Source organism: Chinchilla lanigera, unplaced genomic scaffold (genome assembly GCF_000276665.1).
Source record: "Chinchilla lanigera isolate Chin_1 unplaced genomic scaffold, ChiLan1.0 scaffold00015, whole genome shotgun sequence".
Classification (NCBI taxonomy): Eukaryota; Metazoa; Chordata; class Mammalia; order Rodentia; family Chinchillidae; genus Chinchilla; species Chinchilla lanigera.
This window is the reverse complement of record NW_004955416.1, coordinates 1,728,055-1,742,846: the sequence shown is the minus strand read 5'-3', so window position 1 is coordinate 1,742,846 and position 14,792 is coordinate 1,728,055. Positions and strand designations below refer to the sequence as shown.

General features: G+C 37.5%; 1 protein-coding gene and 1 pseudogene across 6 annotated transcripts in view; one reads left to right on the top strand and one right to left on the bottom strand.

The window, feature by feature from the left end:
* The window catches only part of Fmn1 (formin 1), a 408,229-nt gene that overhangs the window by 31,179 nt on the left and 362,258 nt on the right, over window positions 1–14,792 (bottom strand). For all 6 annotated transcript variants that reach the window (XM_005381169.1, XM_005381170.1, XM_005381172.1 and 3 more), the window contains one exon: window positions 1,316–1,367. In XM_005381169.1, the coding sequence (XP_005381226.1) occupies window positions 1,316–1,367 (52 nt within the window). The remainder of the gene's footprint in view (window positions 1–1,315; window positions 1,368–14,792) is intronic.
* Window positions 13,603–14,386, top strand: LOC102025458 (annotated as a pseudogene).

Here is a 14,792-nt window from a genome sequence, read left to right as displayed (position 1 = left end):
ATGGAATCTCAGTGTTGTTTTAATCTGCATTTCTTGGATGACCAATGATGTTCAATATTTTCTTACATACCTATTTGCCAATTGTAGTTCTTCATCTGAGAAGTGTGTGTTCATCTCAGATTCTCATTTTTGGATTGGGTCTTTGAATTTTGGGGGGCCTGAATTTTCTCAATTCTTTACATGTTCTAGATGTATATCCTTTGCCTAAGGGACAACTGGCTATAATTTTTCCCACTCTGTGGGTTGTCTTTTTACTCTTTTGGTGATTTCTTTTGTTGTGCAAAAGATTTTTAATATGATAAGATCCCAGTTGATGATTCTTTGAAGTGTTTCCCGTGTGGTCTGGGTCTTGTTCATGAAGTCTCTACCTACAATTGTGTCTTCGAGATTTCTGCCTATTTTCTCTTCTGGTAAATTTAGTGTTTCTGTTTTAATATTTAGATCCTTGATCCATTCTGACTTTAGTTTAGTGCATGGTGATAGACATGGGTGTAGTTTTAGTCTTTAGCATGTGGAAAGCCAGTTTCCCCAGCAACATTTATTAAGGAGCTATCTTTCCTCCAGTGAACATGTTTGGCTCCTTTGTCAAAGATAAGGTGGTTGAGTGTTTTTGGAGTTGTGTCTGCATCTTCTATTCTGTTCCACTGATTTTCAGGTCTGTTTTTTTTGCCAGTATTATGCTGATTTTATCACAGTAGCTTTATAGTATAATTTCAGTTTAGGGATTGTGATACCCTCTGACTTGCCTTTGTTGCTCAAAATTGCTTTTGTTATTCTAGATCTGTTCTTGTTCCAAATGAATTTTAGTAACGTTTTCTCTTGTTCTCTGAGGCATGCTAATGGTATTTTGATTGGGATTGCATTGAATCTGTATGTTTTGGGAGTATGGCCATTTTCTCTATGTTGGTTCTTCCTATCCATAAGCAAGGAATATCTTTCCATTTTTTTGATATCCTCTTCAATCATGGAGGCATAATTTCAACACATGGGGCCAAAAATGGCTATTCAAATGCTATGAAAATGACATCAACCAGTTATGAAAAGATGAATTCTACATGGCTCTACAACTTATGTGAGCTACCTAGAGGAGCCAAAGTCACAAGAACAGGAAGGAGAGTGGTGATTGCCAAGGCTGGGGGCCAGGAGGGATAAGGAGTTTGTGCTTAATGGGCACAGAGTTTCAACTGAAGAAGATGAAAAAGTTCTGGAGATGGGTGGCTGGTTGCAAGCAATGCCGGTGGGAACATACCAAATAAATATAATAAATAGGATATATAGTCAAACAAAGACTTGGGTTTAAATCAGAACTCTTTACCTCTTCTGTGCATTCTCCAAGTGACTTTCTTCCATTTTATGCTCCTTTTTGGCTGCAAAAGAAAAATAACTATGATTATAACTATTTTCTTCCACCATACCCCACCCTGTGTAATGTTATAATTTAATTATACCCATTTATTATTACAATAAATCTGAACACAGGGGTTTGAAAGGTTTTACTACAGGTCTTAGAGATAGCAGTCAATGAGTTACAGCTGCCAAACTGCTTTCTTGAAAACAACCAAAGTTAACAGTGCGATGCTTCCTCTGGGACACTTCTGAGAGTGAAAGGGAACAATAATTATAATTATACCTGGACAAAGCTATAAACTGGAACAGTGCTGGGCAGACTGGCAGATGTGGCCACTGAGCTACAGCCTCCTTGTGAGCCTTGGCATGTAAACGCCACATTCTCCCTTACCCTAAAATGTAATAACCCAGCAGTGCTTACAGTAGCTCTCCTGGGATTCAAATGAATTCATGAGAATCCTTGCAGACTTGGTCTCACACTCCAAGTCCTTTAGCAGTCTAGGGAAGCCTCTCAGAAGAACATTTTTAAATGTGTTGAAAAAGACTGTGTAAGATTACTAAGAAAATCAATGATGCTGAGCTATAACTCTGAATCTACAGATTAGGAACTCTTCTTCGTTAAGGGTTATTTAATAAGGAGGTTTCTTTTTAGGGTGGCTTTTGTACATACATCATCTCTCTAGTTGGAGGACAGTATTTTAGTGTATGAAAATAACATACTTTTTAAATGTCTAGAAAAATCAGCAAGTTATAACATAAATTATGTCTTAAGAATCCTTTAGTTTGCAATTACACTGAGATAAAATGAATGAACGAAGATAATCAGTCATATCTTGAGTCTCTGTTGTGGTACTCTGTGAAAGACATTAAAGGAATTTAGAACAGTATTTGATAAAGCCTGGCTCTGCCACTTATTATGTTTGTGGCAAAAGGCAAGTTACTCATGACCAGACACTTAGTCACTGCCTCTGTCCTATGAGAACAGTCTTAGTGACCACTAGCAGAGAGTGGCAATAAAGACCAAATGAGATAATATATGCAGAGAGCTTAGTGTGTAATCTATGGTCAATACATGACATGACAGGCATTTCTGGTGGTTCATGATCATCATCTCCACCATGAGTGTAAGTTTTATCAAGTTGTTTGCCTACTTAAAACTTCTGATGGATTTTCAGCACCCTTGATATAATGTCTGAAGTCTTCATAGTACTATAGAAGGTCCTGTGAGTCTGCTCCCTGCCTTCTTGGAGACACCACTTCTTTCTCATGTTCATTTCTTTCCAGCCCTGAGCAACCTGCGGTGGCTCCATCATGCCGACCACATGCATCTGTGGACCTCTGCGCTCCCTGCTCTTCCCCCTGGAGCACAGAGCTCAAATACTACCTACTTGGGCTCCACCACAGAAAAACATCATCACTTGCTCTGCCTCATCTTCTTCACAACGCCATTATACGCTCAACCCTTTTCCTTTACCTTTTCTTCCCCATCACCTTTATCTACTTGACACACTATTCCTTTACACAGAAACAACTTATACCATTAACTATTATACAGCAATGTCAGAGCAGTAACTCCATTGCCTTGCTTTCTGCTATAACACTAAGTGTAAAAAAGTACCTATATAAATAATTTCAGCTTAGAAGTACATATTTAAGATTTATTTAAAAGACAGGAGCTTTCCCAAGCATAAGACTTTATGTCTGGAATATGAACATAAGCTAAAGATTGTACACTGCTATATTATCTCTAAATGCAGCAAATATTAATAATTATTTTAATATTAAAATGATTTGGCTCTGATAAGTACATAATTTTAGATAAGGTTAAGTCATATTTAGGTCCATCTTTTGCTGTATGTCTTCATTCCATCCCTACCCCCACCCCACTCCTAGGAGAAATCTCTGTTGACTAAATCTGGTTAACTTAGCCAATCAGATACTGAGATGTGACTCTCTCACCCATAAGGTACCAAGTTCCCCAAAATGGGAAACTAGTGATTTGTTCTTATCCAGTGATTTTGAACTATGTGCATGGCTAAACAGGGGAGGAAATTCCTTCGGGGCTTGCGTGGTCTTCCTGGAGGACCTTTGCTTTCCTCCGTCATCAGATGGTTTCTAACTGGCTGATTCCACGCTGTGCTAAGTAGACTGTGGCCACACCGTCACTGCATATCAACTTAGTGACAGGAAACACCATATTCAGACTGAGTTAGACAGTAGATAAGGCTTCAATGGCTCTATGAATATGGTGATTTGGATAAAACAATGTCCAAATGCAAAAAAGAGGTATTACTAAGAGGCAGTTAATACCACAGAACCTCTGAGGGTTTGGAGAAAAGAGCCGAAAGGAAAATGAAAAGAACCTAGACTAGGTCCTCAATTTTTCCTGGGCAAAAGGCCGTATCTATACATTTATAGGAAAGCCTTACTTCCCCTGGTGTGACTTAGACGCTCTACCAGCCTAAAATATTTCTCCTTCCTCAATGTATAAAACTTCCAACCATGTCACTGTATGTTGTCAATATTTTAAAAACCAAATTCAAAAATATTATTGGAGTCACAAATTCTAATGCCATCAGCAAACAAAGTAATTGTGGGCCAAGTGTAAGAATCTCAATGCTCTAAAGTTCAATTCCTTGTTTCTCAGTGGGGACTAGTGGGGGAGTGGAAGTGCTCTGTTTAAGAGAGAGCAAATACTTGGCCTTATTACCAGATCTTCCAACTTCGTAGTGGAAAGTTAGAAAAAGATAAATGGATAATTCCAATTTTTAAAACATTTTCCAATACTCTGCAAGACAAAGAAAGCGTTCCTGGTGGCATATCTGGCTCTGCAACCCCTGACTTTAGCTTGGCAGTTGACATCATGAACACGTGGGTTTGTTCTTGCAGTCCATGTGCCAGGCCCTACTCTAGATGCTTGGGGCTACCAGTGAAGAAAGCAGACAAAGGTCCTTGTACAACTTTCATTTCAGTCAAAAGACAGCTAAACCTGAGAAAGCAAGATCCCTTGTAAGGAATTTGTGATAAAGGACAGCAGGAAAATCTTGGAGCACAGATGGATACCTACAAAAGGAGCCTCTGTTATTGGATTAGGTATGCTGAAACAGCCAGAACCATTGGTACAAGGATCAAAGAGGAAAGATAATATTTAAATTAAAGATAGTATATGCTAGATTAAAACTGTCCTTATTCTACTGCTCTGAGTAGTAGTGGTCCTGAACCGATCTATGGAAGTCACTTAATTTTCTACAAAGCCACATGGATAATAGTATTTAGGTGCTCTGTTTTTCAAGATAAATCATAGCACTACTAGTTGGGGTGGGAGGAGGTACTGTCAGGCAGCATCAGGAGGGATGGTGAAATGCCAGGCATCCTCACCTTGCTCTTCTCTCTCCTAAGAAGCTGTCACCTTGCCTATAATAAGTTGTATGTATGTAACTATTTTTCAAATCAAGGGATTAGTAGCTGCTTAAAATAATAATCTCCCAGTTTTTAAGATAATTAAAGCAATAAAAATAGGTCAGAATACTAATAATGAGAAGCTTCACTTAACATCCATTCTATCTTCCAAACTTCTGCATCAAGGCTAGGTGCACACTGGGATGGGTGACTCTGGAAGTCTGTGGAGAGACCTGAGAGGTATGTTTGCTCCACAAGCTATAATTTTTTTTTCCATCAGTAGAACTGTATATTATTTTACTTAAACTTTTATTTTCTCTATTAAAGACCAATATGTATTTTTCATAAATCTATATCACCATGAGAAAGCAATATGGCACCTCTATAAGGTGTTTTTTTGTTTGTTTCAGTGGTATTTGTATGGATTTTATTTCATGCAGTCTCTACAGAGAAAAGGATCCCCTTGTTCTAGGGTAAATCTTTAATCCTTGGCATTTTGTTTCTTTGTTCATTTGGTGTTCTTTGTATTACTAGTTATCAAGAAACTGGCCCACTGGAAAATGTTTCAAAGGTCCTAAGTACGATAGGTTACCAAGTGAAGCAGAAATGGCCCATTCTGTTCAAGAATTCTGGGCCCAGAGAATGCAAATCAGGACTCAAGGCAGTTGTATACCATGTTTTAAGGCCAAGTCTCTCACTTAAATGTTGTGCACAAGTCGCCTGTATTCTCCTTTGTAAAATGGATGATATCTACCTCTCACCGAGTCAGGCGTTTATGTGAAATGAGCATCCAGAGTGTTCAGTTTAATCTAAATCTCTGCAGTTAGATCTTTGATGCTCAATGTCATGTTGAGGTTGCTGGGGCTTCAAATTTCCCATTGGTTAGTAGGTGTAGTGTAGTGTAGTACAGTGCAGTGCAATGCAGTGCAGAGGGCTTGGGCTTCATGTCAGGCAGACCTATGTTGAGTTTCTGTTCTGTAACTTATTAATTGGATGACACTGTGAAAGTCACTTACCCCCACTGAACCTTACTCATAAAAATGGGAATGAGATCTACCTTGTAAGAAGGTTGTGACTGTGAGTCATACCAAACACCTAAGATTAACCTGTGATTAGCACATAATGGGCACTCTAAGAAGGGTAGCATTTATTATTGATTAGCTAGAGCAAATGCTAATATAGCACACCTCAGAGACACCATGGTTGGGTTCCAGACCATAACAATAAAGCAAATATCGCAATAAAATGAGCCACATGAATTTTTTGGTTTCCTAGTGCACATAAAAGTTATACTTACACTACACTGTAGTCTATTAAGTGTGTAAGAGCATGGATTGTAAAAAAAATACATACCGTACATACTTTAATTTAAAGACACTTTATTGATAAAAAATGTGAACAATCACTTAAGCCTTTAGTGAGTCCCAAATCTTTTTGGTAGGGACTTGCTCTGGACTAGGCAGTTACCTAAGCAAGTACTGTGGTTGGCTGGATCTTCAGTCCAGACCACTAAAGTTTTCTCCATATCAGCAACAAGGTTGCTTCTCTTTCTTATCATTTGTGTGACTGCTGGAGTAGCACTTTCAATTTCCTACAAATACTTTTCCTTTTCACTTACAACTTGCAACAGTGCAAGATTCCTAGAACTCCACCTATCTTGGCTTTTGACATGCTTTCCTTACTACATTCAATCATTTTAAGTGAGAGACTCTTCCTTTCCCTAGGACTTAGAGGCCCCGGTAGAGTTGTTAATCAGCACATTTTTAAGGAGTAGCAATGTGTAGCAATAGCAATAATTAGCAATATTTAGGGAGTTTAGGGAGGCCTAAGGAGAGGGAAAGAGGCAAATGGGCAGTTGGTGGAACAGACCGAACACACAATATTTATGAATTAAGTTTGAGATTTTATATGGGAACTGTTCATAGCGCTCCAAAACAATTATGATAGGAACATCACAGATCACTGATCACAGATCACCATAACGTGTATAATAAAAAAAGTATGAAATGTTGTGAGAGTTACCAAAATGTGACAAAGAAACACAAAATGAGTACACGCTGTTGGGAAAAAATGGCCCTGATAGACTTGCTCTACAACCTAGGATTGCCACACACTTTCAATTTGTTAAAAATGCAGTATGTGAGAAGCACAACGAAGAGTAGCACAATGAAGAAGGTGTGTCTCTATTCCACAGCTTGCTGACTTTTGCATGCCTATTAGTTCAGAAAAAAAACCCAAAAAACCCATTCTTTTCTTTGGACTATCCAAAACAGGTTTCAGCAGATGAGACTGCTTGTGATCACTTCCAAGGCAGATCCAGTGCCCTCTGCTGAGAACATCAATGTTTTCCCCTTTCACCTACAGAACAGATGGCCTTTCCATGGGCTGGAAGTCTTCTCTACAGCAGGACATTCCCTAACTTCAACCCAGAGTCATGCTATTTGCTCTTTTGGTAGATTTTGTTTTATTTAATCCTCAGGAGAGATAGAAGGAAATAATTTATAATTTCACAAAAACTTGACAGTCTAGGGAGTAGCACTGAGGAAAATGGTCCTTATGATTGTTTTCTCTAATTCTTTTATTTTCCACCTAATGAACACAGATTTCTGTAGTCTTTAACCTGATTAACTGGATCACTTCCACTTTACCATGTCATAGGCAATGATACAGGAGCCATTTAAAAATATTTGTGTCTGAGATCAAAGATTACTTCTAACTTCTAGGCTCTACACAGTAACCTGCAACCATGCAGGCTCAATGCACTATCAGTGGAATTGTGACTTTTTTTCCAAGTGCTGGCTGTCAAACACATGACCTCATGCATGCTAAGTAAATGCTTGACCACAGAGCGGAAACTGCCATCTTACAAAGCAACTGCTTAAAATTGCTACATACGCACAGCCACACATGCACAACGTACAGGGTGAAGTAACTTCCCAGTGCACAGTAAACATTTCAGGACCTGGCTCTTGACACCCCTATTATCTGCTTACGGCTCCTGTCACATTGGACTCCTTGGCGTTTTTGGAGTTTCATTTGCCATCTCTTGTACCTTTATTTTTGGGCATACTGTTGCTTCTGCTTTGAATATCTACTATCCCCATGTCTTCTTTTTCTTCAAAATTCAAGCTTAAAATCCGGGCTCTCCAAAGCCCTCCACACGTCTTCCCACTGGAGTGGAGGTGTTCTTTCCTGGGAGCTCCAATACCACTGAGTTCATAGAATTCCCTGCCAAGTGCAAGGTTGCTTCTGAGACTCCTGGCTAGCAGTCTGGACTCTCATGCTAGGTTCTGCTTCTCGTAGGCTGCAGCTCTGGCTGGTTTCATGGTGTTTCCTCTCAAGCAACACGTAGGAGGTACTCTGCTTACTTACTTGACACATGGATAAATGCACAACAGAGGGAACCCACTGACAGAACATAGCCCTTACTCTTTCCCCTCATGGAAACCAAGGTCTGCTCTGTGGCAGTGCAATTTCTAATCTACCATTTGTCTGCAACAAAATAATAAGCATAAAGTAATATGGAAGGGTCAGAGAATACTAAGTGCATCCTGATATGTCCGGTTTCAGATTGAAACATTTTCAGAGGTACCGATGACACTCAGCCTGGAGTTTCATTTGTCATTCAGTGAATTTTAAAAACATACCAAGTCTTTCCTAGGGTTAAATTTGAAAAACAAAAAGTTTGGTTTTTTAATAAGATTGCATGGGCAGAAAATTTTGAGATCAGGATCACTCATAATTTAAATATACCCAAACTCTAAAGTTTTCCAGAGGAGGCCATTCACACAGTAAAAGTGGCTGAAGAAGGTCACTGTTCAGAGAAAGTGAGAGTTTTATCCAAACATAATTAAGTCATATTTATGGACAGCCCTCTGGGAGGTAACAAATTGTAAAATGAGAGGACGGGATACAGTTTGAAATATCTTTCTAGTATTCTTTATACAGGCTATTACCCTTTAATATACCATGGTTTATGGACCTGATGTGGTTCGTATAAACCAACAGGACACACAATAAAGAAGCTGTTTTTACTATGGTTTACAATAGAGGGGCCGAGTGATGCTAATGAGGAAACAAAGGGGCCATGCTTTACTTCATGCGGTAGACATTTGACGTGAACATGGAGGTCACTTTTCATTTCTTAGAAAATTGCCCAATCATGTGCCTTCAGGAGACTAGAATACTTTTCACCAACAAAAGCAACAGCACACTGCCACTGGAAAGAGGGATTATTTTAAACATATATCTGAGAAGCAAAAAATACGGATAATATGGCAACACTGAATTATATAGGCCTTAATTTTTTTCTTGGTATGTCTGTCCATGGAAGACAATATAATGTCTAGTCTTCTATCTTACTAGTTTTTCTAGTCATAGTTAAATTGGAAATGTGATCATTTCTGGTCTGTCACAGAGTTTTCATTTGCAAATATCCAGCTGGATGGTAAAGGTAAAGAGCACAAGAGGTCATGTGTGGATTTTCGTTTACAATGGTAGAGGTTGCGTAATGCAGGATATCAAGGCTCCTAGTGTATAGGTATAGGGTAATTTCCATGTCACCAGCCTAAGGACAACACGTACTAGAAAACTCGGACTTTTGCTGAAAGCAACTAGTAACAGAAAATGTACTGAAGATTTTAAGAGGTCTTTAGAGTCATAAAATCAAAGAATTCCAGATAAAAGAAGTCTTACAGAAAAATTGTCTGGTCTAAACCTCCAGGCTGATATTCCTGCCTAGATCTTGAGTTCAACCAGACATTTCAGAGCTCATCTTTTTCATCATTTTTATCTGCCTTTTTCTGTTGTACTTCATGACTGAACTTGGATATTTTTACAGGCATCAAAGAAAAGCAGAACACTGGTTTCACATAATGCTGGCACCCGGGGATGTTCTCATCCAGGTTTCTTCATCTGATTCACGAAACAAAAACAATGACTTAAACAGCTTTGTCTCCAGCCCCACCTGTTATCTGCCATCTGCAGAGCACAGGGATCCTTCTAGATTCTTAGGAACAAGTCTCTCAATATGTACAACGCCAGGCCTAGGGCACTGGGTTTCATTCCCTCACAGGTGGTTGAAAATGGTCATTCTTGGTGAAAAAGATACTTAGATTTATGATCTTTAGCCATTTATATTCTATACTTTTAAAGCCATGTATGATAATGTTCCAATACCTCATAGAATATCTTATTGGTATCAAATTTGAATTAGAAAGCACTATAAAATGCTGACTATACATAATGAAAAGAACTGTACTCTTTCACATTTTTTGATAATACAATTACTTGCACAGGCAGTGAGTACCTTTCAAGGGATTAAACAGAGGAGTAAGCAGAGCCTAACAAGGAGACAGGTCCAGCTCCCTTGCTGCCAAGGAGGCTTTATGTCCAAGGCAATTGTGCTTTTTTCATCTTGGCCATCCAAAATTTCTTTCTCTTTGAATATTTGTAAGTTTTTAAAAAGTGTGAGCAAACTGAAGTTACGCTTCTTTACTGGGACCCATCTAAACCAGAACGGTATTGCTGCTGCTTTTTTAGTTTAAAATGGAGGACTTGGAGTTTTAAAGTAAAAATTATGAAGTTATTTGTGCAGAAACTAAAAATGTTGCAAAGTGGCTGAAAACACTGAGGATAAATTTAGTGAGGGCCTGGAATCTCCAGAAGATTAAAATGTTTCTCCTAATTTAATAATTGGAATGTCCTGTTTAGTCTCTAAGCATTCTCATTGCATACTATATCATCAATAAGTAAAAATACTTATTTTTAAAATTAAATCTATATATTGACTTTCTTACCAATTATTTTATTGTGCAATCATAATTAGAGTTCTTTGGTTTGACAACAACACTCAGAGCCTCCAGATAACTGTTAAGACTTATGTGGTATTTTCATGCAAATAAGTAAGGGTGGGTTTTATGTTTTGTAGAAGTTTTGGGTCCTATTTTAATGCTCTCTGTATGGCAGTACATATAGAATGTGTTAAATTCCTCAAGAACCTCTGTTTAAAAACTTTGAAGTTAATACTTTCGTGCAACTGTGTTCTGAATAAAGCCATGACAGTGTTAAAACCAAATTTTAAAAATGCAGTTCTCTTGATCATTCTTTTACTGCCTCTGACTAATCCCTATTTTTTTCTGTGACTGTTTTAACTTAAGGTTTTAAAAACTTAATTCCTCCAAATAAGTTGAAGATTTGTTATAAAAATATTAAGAGATTATAATACAATCTCAAATGTCACCAGATTTTACATCTAGTCTGTGCTCTACAGTAAAACTGCAAAAGTAAATGTTTTATCAAGTCACAATTTTAGGAGAGAGGGAATCCTATCTGAGTTAATAGATAGGGTTAAAACTGGAATTAAATGAAGTAGATTTTATCCATACTTCACAAGTCAATTCACTGTAAGACATTATGACTCTTCCCACCTGTCATATATCTTCATCTCAGGTTAGATCTTTCTCCACCAGATAAGTCTGTCAGCCATTCACAGTACTGACACAACCATAAGCCTTTAACCTTCATGAAGAATACCACTCATTTTTCTGAAATGAAACTATTTAATTAGTTGCTAATGTTCTAGTAACTTTTCCCTCTGCTTCTACATAGTCAAGTAATTTCTTGTCTTCAGGATAATACAGATACAATTACTTGAGAAAGCTGGCGGGATAGTATAACCTTCACCTAGCTCTCATCTAGTCTAACCATTTAATTTTACAGTAGAGAAAATGGAAGCCCAGCTTGATGAAGTGACTTTCCTGAGTCACACTAATAGTGGCAGAATCCAGGTTTTTGACTCATAATCTAAAACACTTTCCAATGTCCCTGCCACTTCCCAGGGGGTGGTGTTTTTCTCCAGAATTCTCAGATGCTAAGGTGATGCCTTGGGGCTGCACTGTACTACACATTTGGCATAGAAGTATACATACCAGAGAGAAAGTTCCAAGATGGAATTTCAGCTTTCATTCTAAATTTCCTGACACTTGATGCTTTAAAGCAGACCATCAGGGTAAACATTTTAGAATGACCCAGTGAGAGGCTCATTTAACATTAATGGGAGGCAGGTGGTTACATTCTCAAAGCCTGAAATATTCCATGTTATATCATCTTCTAGGCCTATGCATACCTTTCATTTATCAACATTAACAGAAGTGACACCTATCTTTTTTAGAGATATTGCTTCTTAGTTACTTTCATCTAAGTAAGTATACATCTAAATAAGTATATCTGTAAAGTATGACTTTTCATGTTGAGAATAATTATAGGTAAGTCCTGTTTCCTTATAGTATCTCTTTTGTCTCTTAGCCATCTCATTCCCAAAGAGAATGGTTGGTTCTCTTATAGTACTTTAGAAAAATTGGGGGTGTTATGTGAAGTAATGAATCCTATCACTTCAAGGAATAGTCGTTATTTAGAAAATATAAGACATTGCAAAGAAGCTAGATTTTTTAAAGAGGGCTACTCCTAATTTGTTCCATCAAAACTTTTGTGACGTTTCAAAACCTTAGGGGTTTAGAGTCACAAAGCTCTAATAACCATTGGTGATAAATTATAAATATACTATTATTGGAAAAAAGTCTCCTTTTTAAAACAACTCCATCCTATCTTGGTGTTAGCACTAACCTAAAGGTGTACAATTCTGGAAGGCATGGAATATGTTTAGTTCTTTGCTGTTGTAAATTTGTGTTCAAATACTTAGCACTTGAGACTATAAACCTAGTGTTTATAAATCAGTAGCTTGTTTCATTCATTAAGAATGACTACAGATGAAGGTGCTAATTTGAATTTGCAACAGGTTCATAAGCAAAGTGGTAACACGCCACAAGTTCATTTCTCTCTCTAATGTGGTACTCTTCAAAAGTCAAGATTTCATTTGTCTTTATATCTAAAGAAAGAACCTCATTTATCAAATTGAAAAAAAACCTCTTCTGACTTTTTAAAAATTCCCCACAACTGACTATGATTACTACTATATTGTTTAGGGGTGTCATTTGATTCTTCACACCTTAGCCTGTCCACTTGCAGACGACCTAAAATACAACTTACATATGAGAACTCTGGAGCTATGAGACACTTAAGAAATTACCTAGGGTAAACCCTTTATGCTACAGTTTGTAAGTAAGTTAAACAGGCAATTGAATAGATCTTGGATTTTACACACAGCTAATGACACGCACTGCAGTCAGTCCACTGGCTGATCAGCTGCTCATGCGGTGTAATGTAGTGTGATGTAACTGACCGGGATAATCATATCAGGGCTGGTGGGACTGATTATGGCCAACACTGACTGAGTACTCAGTGTGTGCTGAGGCATTCATGCCTTTCACTTAAACCTTTCAAGTCACATATAAGGTAGGCCCTATACTGTGAATAATGGTGGAGTCAGAGCCTCAAATGCTCCATTACTTTCTAACTATTGGCTTTGCGGGGCTGTTTAACTTGGCTAAGACTCAGATGTCTAACTTTTGAATAGAAGTAATAAGAAGACCTACTTGAGACAATTGTAATAATGAACAGCTATGTTTGTCAGGTGCCCGGCCATTGCATCTGGCACATGCACTCAATAAATGTCAATCATTAAAATCACTGTGACCAGTACCCACCACAATTCTTTGTCATACAATAACATTTCCTTGTCCAACTTTTCTTGGATTCCTGTGAGACTTGTTTGAGTAACTGAGCATTCTATTTTTCCTCTAGTAACATATATGTCCCTAGAATAAAGTTGCCAAGGCTTGAAACACACTTACTGGATCCACATACCCTTCTTGTAAAGAATATCATGGGAAAATGCTATGACATAATTATAAATGAAAAGTGAATATAAAACAGCAGATAAGGTGCTACCCAGCTGACATGTCTTTAGTGGCAGAAGCCTTTGTCTGCCAGATACCAGCAAAAGAATGTTGGCCTGAAAATGCTACATTATATCAGCAATTGAAAGGGGAGCACATTTTGCTTTCTGCCAGTGCAACTTCTCTTGCTGTCCAGGCCTTTTGCAGATGTGTAATCCACCTATCAAAGTGGTTTGCAGGGCAACTGTAGAATGTACGGCTCCATCTGGTAAAGTACCTTTTATTCATGTGGGAAATCAAACAGTATCAAACTTGGTCCAATAGTTCAGTTCTTTAAAGCCAAGGGCCATTCTTGTAGTGATGGGTTGTATGAAGACCAAAAAGCAGAAATGAAAGCTTACGTGGAATTAGTCAATATGCTGCTGACTGCAAAGTTAAAATACTTAGTGGTGTGATGACGCTACAGTAGGGGAGATTGCTCATGCTAGACACAGATTTTACCCTTGGCCTCTGAACCATATTTTGGCCTATCAGAAGTAGTAGGAAGTTAACATAATATGAAAGCTATTGGATGGGGAAACAAGATTTCAGGCCAGGTTTTTGAAGATGTTGACCAGGGCTGTCAAGCTCTTTCTCAGAGACTGGAAACACAACCATATTTCTTCAATAAGCAGCCTGCTGACTTTAATGCATTGGTATTTGGCCATCTGTGCACCATTCTTACCACAAAATTGACCAATGATAATCTTTCTGAAAAGGTGAAAACTTACAGCAACCTCTTTGCTTTCTGTAGAAGAATTAAATATCACTATTTTGAAAATTGTGGTAAAGGGAAGTTGTCTTAGAGATACATGTTAACTTAGTCATTCTTTTATAAAAATCTAATTTTTAAAATATGTGTTACTTGGATGTTATATTAGATACTGGTATTAGAACTTTAAAATTAAGAATACTGTTTTCTAAACCTCAAAAAAATATATAATATATCCTATATACATTCTTTATATTGTTATTTGTTTACACATTATTTCATTTGATATTTTATACTCTATATCTTGAAATTTGTCTTTCCTTATAAGCACATAAAATATATGTTCTTTATACTGTTATTTATTTATTTATACATTATTTCATTTGATATATTCTGTATCTTGAATTTTTTTCCTTATACGCACACAAAATAAAGCTTAAATTGCAAAAAACTATGTTAGAATATGTCACAGAAGTAATATCTAGCCATAATATATTCTG